The sequence below is a fragment of the Thalassophryne amazonica genome, unplaced genomic scaffold (genome assembly GCF_902500255.1).
Source record: "Thalassophryne amazonica unplaced genomic scaffold, fThaAma1.1, whole genome shotgun sequence".
NCBI classification, from domain to species: Eukaryota; Metazoa; Chordata; class Actinopteri; order Batrachoidiformes; family Batrachoididae; genus Thalassophryne; species Thalassophryne amazonica.
Genome location: NW_022986252.1, coordinates 99453 through 112062, shown reverse-complemented (window position 1 = coordinate 112062; position 12610 = coordinate 99453). Strand labels below are relative to the sequence as shown.

Below are 12610 nucleotides of genomic sequence, written 5' to 3'. Positions count from 1 at the left end.
TAAATGAAATGTAGACATCCCATTGTCTTCTCCAGCTACTGTGTTCAACACTCAGGCACCACATGCTGGATCACACACAGAGAAATGGGCCGCTGTCAGTTTGTAACCCAAACATACTAGTTTATCAGTCAAACATTCATGCATTCCTGTGAAGGAGCACTTTTCACAGCAGGTGTACTGAATCCAGCAGCAACAAGAGTGACTGAATACGGCAGCAGGGATCCAGTATGCACGTGGATCGTAAATCTTTTGGTTACTAAGGCCCCGGAGTAGAGCCGCTGCTCCTTCATGTTGAAAGGAGCCAGCTGAGGTGGTTCGGGCATCGGGTAAGGATGCCTCCTGGGCACATCCAGCTGGGAGGAGACCCCGGGGAAGATCCAGGACTCGGTGGAGAGATTATATCTCCACACTGGCCTGGGAACGCCTCAGGATCCCCCGGTGAGCAGTGGTTAATGTGGCATGAGAAAGGTACGTCTGGGGTCTGCTGCTGGAGCTGCCCCCCCAAATCCCAGATGAGCGGTTGAAGATGAATGAGTGATTAGCATTTTGTCCACATGGAAATGACAAAAATGATACTTTTTGAAAACAGGTCAGAGTGGATAAATCTGAGAAAGCTGCCTTCACGTGTTTGTGTGGAAAAGCTACAGAACCTTTCTGAAATGATGTCACAGCCCTGCCTCTCTAACCTCAGCCACTCACAATGAATGACACGTTGTTGTTAACAGTGTAATTGAATTTTTTTTTGGTCTTGGTCAACCATTAATGGGATTTATTTTCAACCTGAGCAGAATGCTGAAAACATGACGGTTGTCTGTGGTGAACACGGTGTGAATAAATGGCTTACATGAGAGCAAACTCGTCTCAAACCCGTTGTAAACCATTGTAAACTGTAAGCAGCTTTGTGCAAGCGGGCAAATAAGATTTTGAAATGTTCAAAATCTGTCACACATTAATAATGAATTCATGTGATCATTGCCATCCATCCATTTTCTTTCGCTTTATCCGGAGTCGGGTCACGGGGGCAGCAGCTCAAGCAAAGCTGCTGCTGCTGAGCCTCCTCAGCAGCAGCAGGATTGTGATCATTGCACAATTAAAAAACTGAGTGTGAATCATTGCATCAGCGCACTGCACTACAGTGCAGCCCGTAAGAACGATTGTAACGAGATGTTAAATCTATCATAAACCTAATTTTACAGCTACTCATAAGAAGGAAAGAACATGCAACTGTTTTACCAAGCCATACAATATAAACATTACGGTCCTCTGTGATTCCGGAAGCTATTAGAGGTGTTTTCAACAGCCAACTCTGACAGAAAATGATTAATCCGCTACGAAATAATTATTTTATATAAGCAGCATCCAGCGCACTAAAGCACGGCGTCCAGCTGGGAACACAGCGGGTGGGATCGTCACAACAAAGTGCATGCAAGTGCACAGATCAAAGTCGTGCAAGTGTCAGGGCACCTTAAGTCAGAACTGCATGAACAGTCTCGCAATGACTTCACTGAAAAGAAATTTAACAGACACCTCTGGATTTATGTGGACCAATAAATAGAGATTTTGTTAAGATGACTTATTAGTGTGCCACTTTGTAATGTAGCATTAGCTTCTGCTGCTGAATGATGAGCTCTGACACACACGTTCTCTGTTTTCTGTTACCGTGCCACATACAGGCCTGACATATGTACTGCAATGTTTTCCACTGGTTTTGTGCGGACGCAGAAAAATGTTGGAATGGTGCTGTGGTTATGTAACACTATTTGAAGAGGCCAGAAAAGATCGTATTGGGAAAGTGCTGTATCCATGTGGAAAAGGTACATTATGATGTTTGGGAGCTTTACAGTGCGTTCTTTCATCAGAGATGCAGATTGTGTTGAATCCCGACTTTTCTTTTTAATTGTCTTTTATCATCCATTAAAAACGCTGATATGATTCATCTCCAAGCAGCTCATGTGGGCTTGCTGATTTATTGTTCGGGCTCTGATGTTGCCACTGACAGTTTTCCTGCTGTCTGGCTTCACTTCTCCATCTCCAAAACCATCGTAGCCATGGGTTAAAATTTGTGTAAACATGCAAACATTCTTTTGTTATAAATCACAACACACGTGTTAAATCTTTGCGGTCCTGTTCTGTGTGTGTGCCACAGGTAGAAATGAGGCCCAGGTTCTGTTTAGCTTCCAGCCCTAAAACTCAATCATTTATTTTGACGTATCATTGAAGTCTTGCAGTTGACACATAACTGAATCTAATCAAATCATCAAACGGAGCATTCAGGAGCCACAGATTTGCTTTGAAAGAATCAAGCAGCATGTTTCTATAGCTGACTTGCTAACACGCAAATACCTACCCAGCCTTACTTTTACTACTTTGTGCCCAGAATTGTTCAGATCGGTGTTCCAGGCAAATGTCCTCTGGAATTCCTTAGGGCCCCGTGAGACACCGACCCCGCGGCTCCACAGTCTAACACCTGTCCACTGCATTTACTGGCACATCTCGAAAGTGGATCATCTTCCTGCGCAGGGATGCTTCGCTCACAGAGTTGACTTGTTGAGTGTGCTTGAGGAACAGTTCGTCTGTGGCAGTGCTTCTGGATGATGTAGAGAAGGACAATGATGAGCAGGATGAGGCAAAGCATGAGCAGAACAGACACAACCACCAGTTCTTTCAGGTAACAGGGGCAATGCACCAGCATCCGTGGCTCCCCATCCAACAGCTCCACCTCTTTACAGCCAGACCGCTGCGTCCACATGCTGACATTTCTGGCTACTTGTCGAGTGGTGAGCTGAACTTCAGTGGTGGCCAATGTCAGGTCAGTGGCTTTTTTTGCTGAGTCTCTTCTTTTGGGCGTGTAAGTGGCATGTACTCCAGGTCTTGACCAAGCCCGTGTAGCAGGTAAGAAGTAGGTGTGAGGCCGGGAGTAAGTCGGTGGTGTTTGAGGTAAGGGACTGCTTTTCTGTTTGACAAGATAGATGGCCGTAGTCAGCTGGTAGCTGTTCTCAACAGCCAGACACAGGTAATGGCCCAGGGTAGCTGGGGTTGCTATGAAACACAGTGTCATCGTGGAGATGAAGGTAGAGGTCTGATGAGAGGCGGCTGTTTGGACGCTCCCACAGCTGATGGGACAGCTTTGATGCCGGTGGACATGGCAGCCGCACCACTTCATTCGGTAAATGGAATGGACTGCATTTATATAGCGCTTTTCCATCTGCATCAGATGCTCAAAGCGCTTTACAATTATGCCTCACGTTCACCCCGATGTCAGGGTGCTGCCATACAAGGTGCTCACTACACACCGGAAGCAATAGGAGATTAAAGGCCTTGCCCAAGGGCCCTTAGTGATTTTCCAGTCAGGCGGGGATTTGAACCGAAGATCTTCTGGTCTCAAGCCCAACACCTTAACCACTAGACCATCACCTCCCCCATTCGGTGAAACCCACACCAGTTCACCTGCTGGACACAAGAACCACATGAAGGTAGCAGCTCATGAAAACTCACCATCAATAAAATACAGCATTTTAGAGAGGACCTGCAATAGTCCTAATCCAGGACAGCGGAGGACACTTTAGTCTCTCTTTACACAGATTCTGAGAAGTTATGAAATTGCTGACGACACTCAACTTTACATGCTAATTAATGCAAATAATCTCTCTGAAAATAGGATTTTAGAGAAGTGGCAGAGTCGTCTTCTGTGGCACCAGTCACAGCCACAGAAGACAATGTCTTCAGGGTTGTCCGGGTGTCTTGGTGGCTTCCCTCACTCGTCTTACAGCACTGTACTGTTCTCCTTGTATTTATTGCTGATTGATGCAAATGAAGTCCAAGTCATATTCAGTGACTTGGAAATGTTCATGTGTTCATCCACTGATGTTTCAAGAAAACTGGCTGTAAAATTTTGGCTTTTATTTTTATTTCATTCATGTCACGTGGTAGAGTCAGATTTTTTTTTTTTATGTCATTCCAGCATTCAGATGTGTAAAAGCTTGAGGGGTTCACAGCCTTTTTTTGCCATTGTACTTTGACTGTACCGAGCATAAGATGGCCCTGAATCTATTTGTTTTCAAAAAAATATATATTTTTATTTGAAAATCATGCTGATGAAAAGACACCGAGTAAAATAATCAGTGCACTGCAAAAAAAGAGGTGTCTAAAAACAAGATAAAAACACTAAATCTGAGAGAAAAGGTACTTAAAATGTGAAATTATCAGTCCATGCAGCGAGATCATTTCACTTGACACGATTCTTGACTTAAGATGGTTAAATCTAGAAATAAGCATGTCAAACACTTAAAATAAGCAATTAACTCTTAAAACTAAAAAAAAAAAAATATCAAACACTTCTAAATCTAAGCTTTTTATTTATCTTGGTAAGAACCAAATCATTTGCAGTGAGGTCCTTTCAAGATAAGTAAACCTGCTCAAGCTGCTTATTCAGATATTAAAAGACTTTAAAATATCTTTCACTGTTCTGGGGCCAGAATGAAACCAGCAGATCCTGATGAAGACCACAGAGGGCTTCACGGCCTGTTTCCTCACAGTGAGAAGGTCCCATGTTCTCCTCCCGCCTGGTCCTTTCCTTGTGGACTCGACACATTCTCTCCGGGTGCTTCGGCTTCCTCCCACTTGCAAAAACATGCAGGTCAGATGAACTGGTGACTGTAGGTGTGTGTGAGAGTGTGAATACCAGCCCTGAGACTGACAGACTCCTGCCCCCATGACCCTTAACTGGAATAAGCTGGTATAAAATGAAGGAATGGATGAATGAAATCCAGAGGGGTGAAGCCCCACCAGCTGTGCCTGTAGGCTTGGACCCTATAATCTTCAGAAGAGTGCTGCAGCCTTTTAAAGATGAACATGAACCACGCTGCTCTCCTGACTGAATCTGAGCCCATTTAAAAAATAAAGTAAAATATTAGTCATGAGAAGGAGTTCACAGCAGTGCAAAGAATTCTGGGAAAAGTGTGATAATAAATAATGATTTATTGTGTTACCTGAGTACGTTTTAGGGCCTCTTCACACAGAACACGAAAGACACAGAAACCGGAAGAAAATCCGCAAATCAAAAATGAAATGGGGAGCCGTGAAACATTCCACCTGCTGTTGGGAGGGACGCATGTTTTAATTTACAACCCCAATTCCAATGAAGTTGGGACGTTGTGTAAAATGTAAATAAAAACAGAATCCAATGATTTTTAACTCCTCTTCAACCTATATTCAATTGAATACACCACAAAGACAAGATATTTAATGTTCAAACTGATAAACTTTATTGTTTTTGTGCAAATATTTGCTCATTTTGAAATGGATGCCTGCAACACGTTTCTAAAAAGCTGGGACAGTGGTATGTTTACCACTGTGTTACATCACCTTTCCTTCTAACAACACTCAATACGCGTTTGGGAACTGAGGACACTAATTGTTGAAGCTTTGTAGATGGAATTCTTTCCCATTCTTTCTTGATGTATGACTTCAGTTGTTCAACAGTCCGGGGTCTCCGTTGTCGTATTTTGCACTTCATAATGCGCCACACATTTTCAATAGGCGACAGGTCTGGACTGCAGGCAGGCCAGTCTAGTACCTTCACTCTTTTACTATGAAGCCACGCTGTTGTAACACGTGCAGAATGTGGCTTGGCATTGTCTTGCTGAAATAAGCAGGGACGTCCCTGAAAAAGACATTGCTTGGATGGCAGCATGTGTTGCTCCAAAACCTGGATGTACCTTTCAGCACTGATGGTGCCATCACAGATGTGTAAGTTGCTCATGCCATGGGCACTAACACACCCCCATACCATCACAGATGCTGGCTTTTGAACTTTGCGCTGGTAACAATCTGGATGGTCTTTTTCCTCTTTTGTCCAGAGGACATGATGTCTATGATTTCCAAAAACAATTTGAAATGTGGACTCATCAGACCACAGCACACTTTTCCACTTTGTGTCTGTCCATTTCAAATGAGCTCGGGCCCAGAGAAGGCGGCGGTGTTTCTGGATGTTGTTGTTTGGCTTTCACTTTGCATGGTAGAGTTTTAACTTGCACTTGTAGATGTAGTGACGAACTGTGTTAACTGACAATGGTTTTCTGAAGTGTACCTGAACCCACGTGGTAAGATCTTTTACATAATGATGTCGGTTTTTAATGCAGTGGTGCCTGAGAGATCAAAGGTCACAGGCATTCAATGTTGGTTTTCAACCTTGCTGCTTACGTGTAGAAAGTTATCCAGATTCTCTGAATCTTCTGATTATATTATGGACTGTAGATGATGGAATTCCTAAATTCCTTGCAACTGAACTTAAACTGTTGGACTATTTTTTCATGCAGTTGTTCACATCTTTGCTTGTGAACAGCTGAGCCTTTTGGGGATGCTCCTTTTATACCCAATCATGACACTCACCTGTTTCCAATTAACCTGTTCACCTGTGGAATGTTCCAAACAGGTGTTCTTTGACCATTCATCAACTTTCCCAGTCTTTTGTTCCACTGTCCCAGCTTTTTTGAAACGTGTTGCAGGCATCCATTTCAAAATAAGCAAATATTTACACAAAAACAATAAAGTCTATCAGTTTGAATATTTAAATATATAGGTTAAAGAGGATTTGCAAATCATTGTGTTCTGTTTTTATTTACATTTGACACAACGTCCCAACTTCATTGGAATTTGGGTGACATCCACGCTTGACACTGTAGTTATGCATCTTCATATCCTACAAGCCAGTACAGGTGTTCTTGAGCTGTGACTTGCGAGCAGAGATATCTGAACAGCTGCACATTGTAGGGGGACACACCCACCTCTGTCAATTTTCACAGACAGGTTGAATGTGGTCACCTGCTGTCTGTCATGCTGGGACCGCAAATAGCCCCGCCTTTTCCAAGTGTCCAGCAAGCAGTGTTAGATGATCATGAGAGAAACCTGGAATTTGGTCAACACCTGCCACGAAAGGAGTTGAATGAGCACTGGCACGGGATTTGCTGTCTTTCGGCCACTATTGCGCGCAAATGGTTGTTGCGACAGCTGTATAAGGCATTTGAGGCGGGTCTTGATTTATCACGAGTAGCATTTGACTCCTCCTTTGTACTCCATTGCACCTCAGTCATGGTATGTGTGAAGGGGCCTTTATGCTCGTGATTGTGGTGAGCTTGTTGAGATATGTATATATGTGATTGCGATGTGAAAACAAAGTAGTAACATTCAGTCCCGTGAGTGTAAGTTATACGAGGTCTGTCCATAAAGTATAGGTCCTTTTTATTTTTGTCAAAAACTATATGGCTTTCATTCATATGTTTTTACGTCAGACATGCTTGAACCCTCGTGTGCATGCGTGAGTTTTTCCACGCCTGTCGGTGACGTCATTCGCCTGTGAGCACTCCTTGTGGGAGGAGTCATCCAGCCCCTCGTCGGAATTCCTTTGTCTGAGAAGTTGCTGAGAGACTGGCGCTTTGTTTGATCAAAATTTTTTCTAAACCTGTGAGACACATCAAAGTGGACACGGTTCGAAAAATTAAGCTGGTTTTCGGTGAAAATTTTAACGGCTGATGAGAGATTTTGAGGTGATACTGTCGCTTTAAGGACTTCCCACGGAGCGGGACGTCGCGCAGCGCTCTGAGGCGCCATCGTCAGCCTGTTTCAAGCTGAAAACCTCCACATTTCAGGCTCTATTGATCCAGGACGTCGTGAGAGAACAGAGAAGTCGGTTTCAGCATTTTATCCGGATATTCCACTGTTAAAGGAGATTTTTTTAATCTGTCTGCTGATTTGCGGATATTAATACTGTGTTATGGTTGCAAATAGCCATTTTAACAGTGGTGGGCACAGCTAATCAAAAAGTTAGCTTCGATAACTGCTAATCAGTTTACTGAAAAGTTATCTTTTACAACACTTAACCGATAAACCACCAACAAAATTTATCGGAAGCTACAGCTAACCGCTAACTTTCAGCATTGTCTCTGGTACACTCTCAGCTACTGACAAGCCAGTTTTGAGTTTAAATACCACCAACGCTTCTGACAGAATCAAAGGTGATCCAAACCAAAACTGTCTTTGTGCGCCCTGCCCACTGCTGTAGGGAAGCGTCATTTACCTTGACAGCATACAGTGGTCGAGCCATGAGGCAGACTTCTTGAAAAGGAAAGCAGATTTCTGAGTTATGGTTTTGATTTATAAACCAAATTAATCCACATAGTTTAATGACAATAATGTCAAGTCTGTCATTTGTGCAAAGTGAAAATATCATATCTTAATTTTAAAATAATGTAGTAATTCTGAAGTTTTGAACATATTAACACACAGACGCCACACACAGGTGGAAGAAAGGAGTCCTCGTAATATCTCTAATGTGGAAGTGAAAGGACAATGTAGGATCAAGTTTCCTTACTTTGTCAGTGTGATGTATGACACACGAGCCTAGGCTAAGCGTTAACTGGTCAAATTGATGCCGATGTCTCACTGGACCAAAAACCATCATTTCATTTCTTCTCAGAGTTTAAAAGTAGGAAGTTTCTAGACATCCAGCTTCTCACTGATGCAAGGCAATCTTTTAAGGATTTTATGTGGATGAGATTACCAGCAGTTATCGGCATGTATAACTGAGTATCATCAGCATAGCAGAGAAAGGTAACCCAAAAATGCCACAATATGTCCCCAAGAGGTGCTATACAAAGGGAGAAAAGCAGGGGGCCTAAGATGGACCCCTGTGGAACCCCAAATTTCATGTCACTAAGTTTACAGGTAGTGTTACTGTACAAAACAGTGAGAACGACTGGTCAAGTATGACAGCCATGCAAGGGCACTCCCAGTAATCCCAAAATGATTTTCCAGCCCATCAAGTAGAATATGATGATCCACTGTATCAAACACAGCACTGAGATTTAACAGTACCAGAACCGTAGCGGCATCTGAATCTATTGTAAGCAGAAGATCATTCACCACTTTAGTGAGAGCCGTCTCTGTGGAATAATATTTTCTAAAATCAGACTGCAGTGGCTCAAAGAGATTATTCTCAGTAAGATAGTCCATGAGCTGCTGTGAAATTACTTTTGTTCCAGAATTTTAGAGAAAAATGATAGATTTGATATTGGCCTATAGTTTTTCAATACACTAGGGTCAAGATTAGATTTCCTAAGTAACATTTTAATCACTGCAGATTTGACACATTTAGGAACAGATCCAGAAGTTAAAGAAAGATTATCAATTTCCAACAGAGTTGGCACAAGAGTGGGCCACGGTGTTGGTTTTGGATCTCATAAGCAGATCGTACTTTTAGCAGATGTTACAAGTTTCGTCAGCATGCCTAGTGAGATACTCTCAAATCCGTTAAATCTAGACAATATATCAGTGATGACACCCAATTCAATAGCGGGGTGTATATGGCTGGGTTAAGGCATGCTGGGATGTGTTTAACCTGATGTCGTCTATTTTCTTCTCGAAGTAATCCAGGAAATCTTGTGCTGTAAAAGGAGCGTGAACTACAGGTGGTTGTCCATGAATAAGTGTTGCCACCATGTCGAACAAGAACTTTGAGTTATGCTTGTTTTTGTTGATCAAATCAGAGTAGTAGGTCCGCTTTGTAGCCAGTAATGCATGCTTATAGTCTAAGATAGCATCACGCCATGCAAGGTGGAATACTTCTAACTTTGAACTACACCATTTCCGTTCTAGACCTCTAGCCTCATGCTTGAGGTCATGCAGGTAATCACTGAACCATGATGACTGTGTTTTGGGGGCCTGGTTTTAATAAAGGTGGCACAATCATGTCAAGTGTAGTTTGGAGCACTGAGTTTAAACTATCCACAAGACTGTCTACTGACTGGGTATTTTCCAAACGTGAAGCTAAGACATCAGGCAGTCTAGCTCCGAGTTCAGTCGCAGTTGAGGAGTTGATGCCTCATTGCAGTAATAAATAAGGTTGTTGTTCCACTAAACACGGCAGCAAAAGTGTGAACCTAGTAAATGAGTGATCAGAGACCACTGATGTAAGAGGCATGATGTCAATATTTGTGAGAGCAATAGCATGTGTGAGGACCAAATCCAGGTTATTTCGACCAATGTGTGTTGAATCCTGAATGCATTGCTGAAATCCTAAGGCATCCACAATTTCCATGAATTATTTGCAGAGGGGATCAGAAGGCTTATTTATATGAATGTTAAAGTGACCAATAATCAGAATGTTATCTGCACTAGTTGACAAGTTAGAGATAAACTCACCAAATGTATTTATTTTATTTATTTATTTATTTGAATTAGGACAGTGCACATTAATCAATGCGTCAGCAAAGGCTTCAACATAAATATGCCAGAGTTAGCACAGAAGCTAAATTTCATCCGTTGTCCTAAGGCAGGTACAAACATTTAACAATAAATTGACAACACAGACATTTAACATTATACCAAACACACACAACTTAAACTATTTACAATAAAATGATCAGTCTGGAGATCCCCCCCCCCCCCCCAAAAAAAAAACAAAAACAAAAATAAAAAAAAACAATTATCTATGGCTACATGATTGGTTAGTTTTCAACCAATTTTTAAGAGCTTGCTTGAAAGCTGAGTATTGTCCACAGTTTTTAATGTGCTCTGGCAGAGCGTTCCATAAGCTTGTTCCTCTGATAGACACCACCATTTGGCCAAATTTAGTCCTACGTCTTTGAACAATACAGTCCCCTCTTGTTGATGCTCTAGTGCCCATTCCATTATTATTATTTTTCCTATCAAATATTTTTAATGGCAGAGGGGCCAGCCCATTTAGAACTTTAAAAACCAGGCAAGCATCCAGGAACATCTGATAACTTTCAAAATCTAAAATACTGTACTTACTTAAAATGTTACAATAATGATCATTTAAAGGCTTTCTAACTAAAACTTTTAAAGTTCTCTTAAACAGAGATTTCAGGGGCTTCAAAGTATTCTCTGTTGTCTGGGACCATGTTGTATAGCAATAAGTGATGTGGCTAAATATCATTAAGTGCATATAAGCCCTTGCTGGAGCTACAGTTAAATATGGTCTTATGTACTTAAAATTAGACAAGTTAAATTTTATATTGGACACTTTGTTTACATGGTCCTTAAAGGTTAGATTTGAATCATTGATTACCCAAGATAATTAAAATTTTCTACCACTTGTAAACATTCCACATCCACTGACCAAGACATCTGGTTGTTCACCCCCTGCTGGCTTGTGTGAAAAGAACATGCAGACTGTTTTCTTAGTATTAAGGTGCAGGCAGGAGTTTTGAAGCCAATGGGACACCGGCACCATGGCTCCCAGTAGAATTGTAGCTGCCTCGCCTTTCGTTTTTGCATGGGTATAAAGAACTGTATCATCTGCATATAATTGTGTATTTATGTTTGCAGACATTAGGAAGATTATTAACATATAAACTAAATAGGATAGGGCCCAATATAGATCCTTGTGGAACTCCAGTGGAACATTTAAGAAATGATGACTGAATTAGCAATTTGTACAGCCTGCTTTCTATCACACAGGTATGACTTCATCCAGCAGATGGCGGTACGAGAGAAATTGAAATAAGTCAGTTTAGCAAGCAGAACATTATGATTAATGGTGTCAAAGGCACGTTTTAAATCAAGCCACCCTGATCTAACAGATGCTTCACAGTTTCTTGGAAGTAACAAACGGCTGTATCAGTGGAATGATGTTTCCTAAAACCAAACTGCATTGGATGGAGAGGAGTTTGACTGTTATTTAAATAATCTGTTAGCTGTGTGGCAACCCATTTCTCAGCTATTTTTGATATTATTGGCAAGATACTTACTGGTCGGTAGTTCTCAGGCTTTGTTTTGTTCCCTCCCTTAAACACAGGTGTAACCCTAGCAAGTTTCCATGTTGTTAGCACTATACTTTGTTTTATTGACAGATTCACCAGATGTGCAACTGGGCCTGTGAAAGAATCTTTGGGTGATTCTTAGACTACGGGCACTTATTATGTCCTTTGATCATATTGTATGAAAAACAGAAAAAAGGGGAAATTTCACACTTTTATAGTTATCTTTACAATGAAAGTGTGTTAAGAAATTTGTTCTAGTAGTCTATGATGACTTTTTCACCTTTTTTCAGCATCATTATATGCAAATATTGCCGTTTTGTGCTTGTCCCACACCCAGACTTTTGATTTTCAATGATAAAGAAACATTTTTTCTAATGTTTTAAAATATCTCTGAATAAAATATCAGTAAAATAATCAAAACATAATTGGGGTATTCAATGTCATACAACTGTTGTGATTTTTTTTTTTTTAAACAAAATGTAGTTTGCCCAACACTACTGCCGTAATTTCCACCACCACACTGTAATGTCCCTAAACAGTTTGTATGAAAGATTGTTTGGGTAGTTTCTATGGAGATAAACAGTGACATCAGAGCACATGTATATAGCGCCAAATCACAACAAACAGTTGCCCCAAGGTGCTTTATATTGTAAGGCAATGGTGTGGTGGAAATTACATTTACAAGGCCAATAGTGCCCGTAGTTAAAGAATCACCCCTTTATGCAACTTTAAAAAATGACCAGACAGACCAAAAGTATCTTTTTTTTTTTTGGCTCTTGAGTTTGTTAGAGTTGATATTATTTTTAACACATCAGACACTGATATTTCAT

The 12610-nt window shown here is 41.3% G+C and overlaps 1 protein-coding gene across 1 annotated transcript in view; it reads right to left on the bottom strand.

Moving 5' to 3' along the window:
* Window positions 1–2306: 2306 nt before the first annotated feature.
* The window catches only part of LOC117505821, a 75383-nt gene continuing 65079 nt past the window's right edge, over window positions 2307–12610 (bottom strand). The window contains 3 exon segments of the mRNA XM_034165362.1: window positions 2307–3056; window positions 3058–3168; window positions 3429–3447. Of these exon segments, the coding sequence (XP_034021253.1) occupies window positions 2384–3056; window positions 3058–3168; window positions 3429–3447 (803 nt within the window). The 3' untranslated portion in view covers window positions 2307–2383.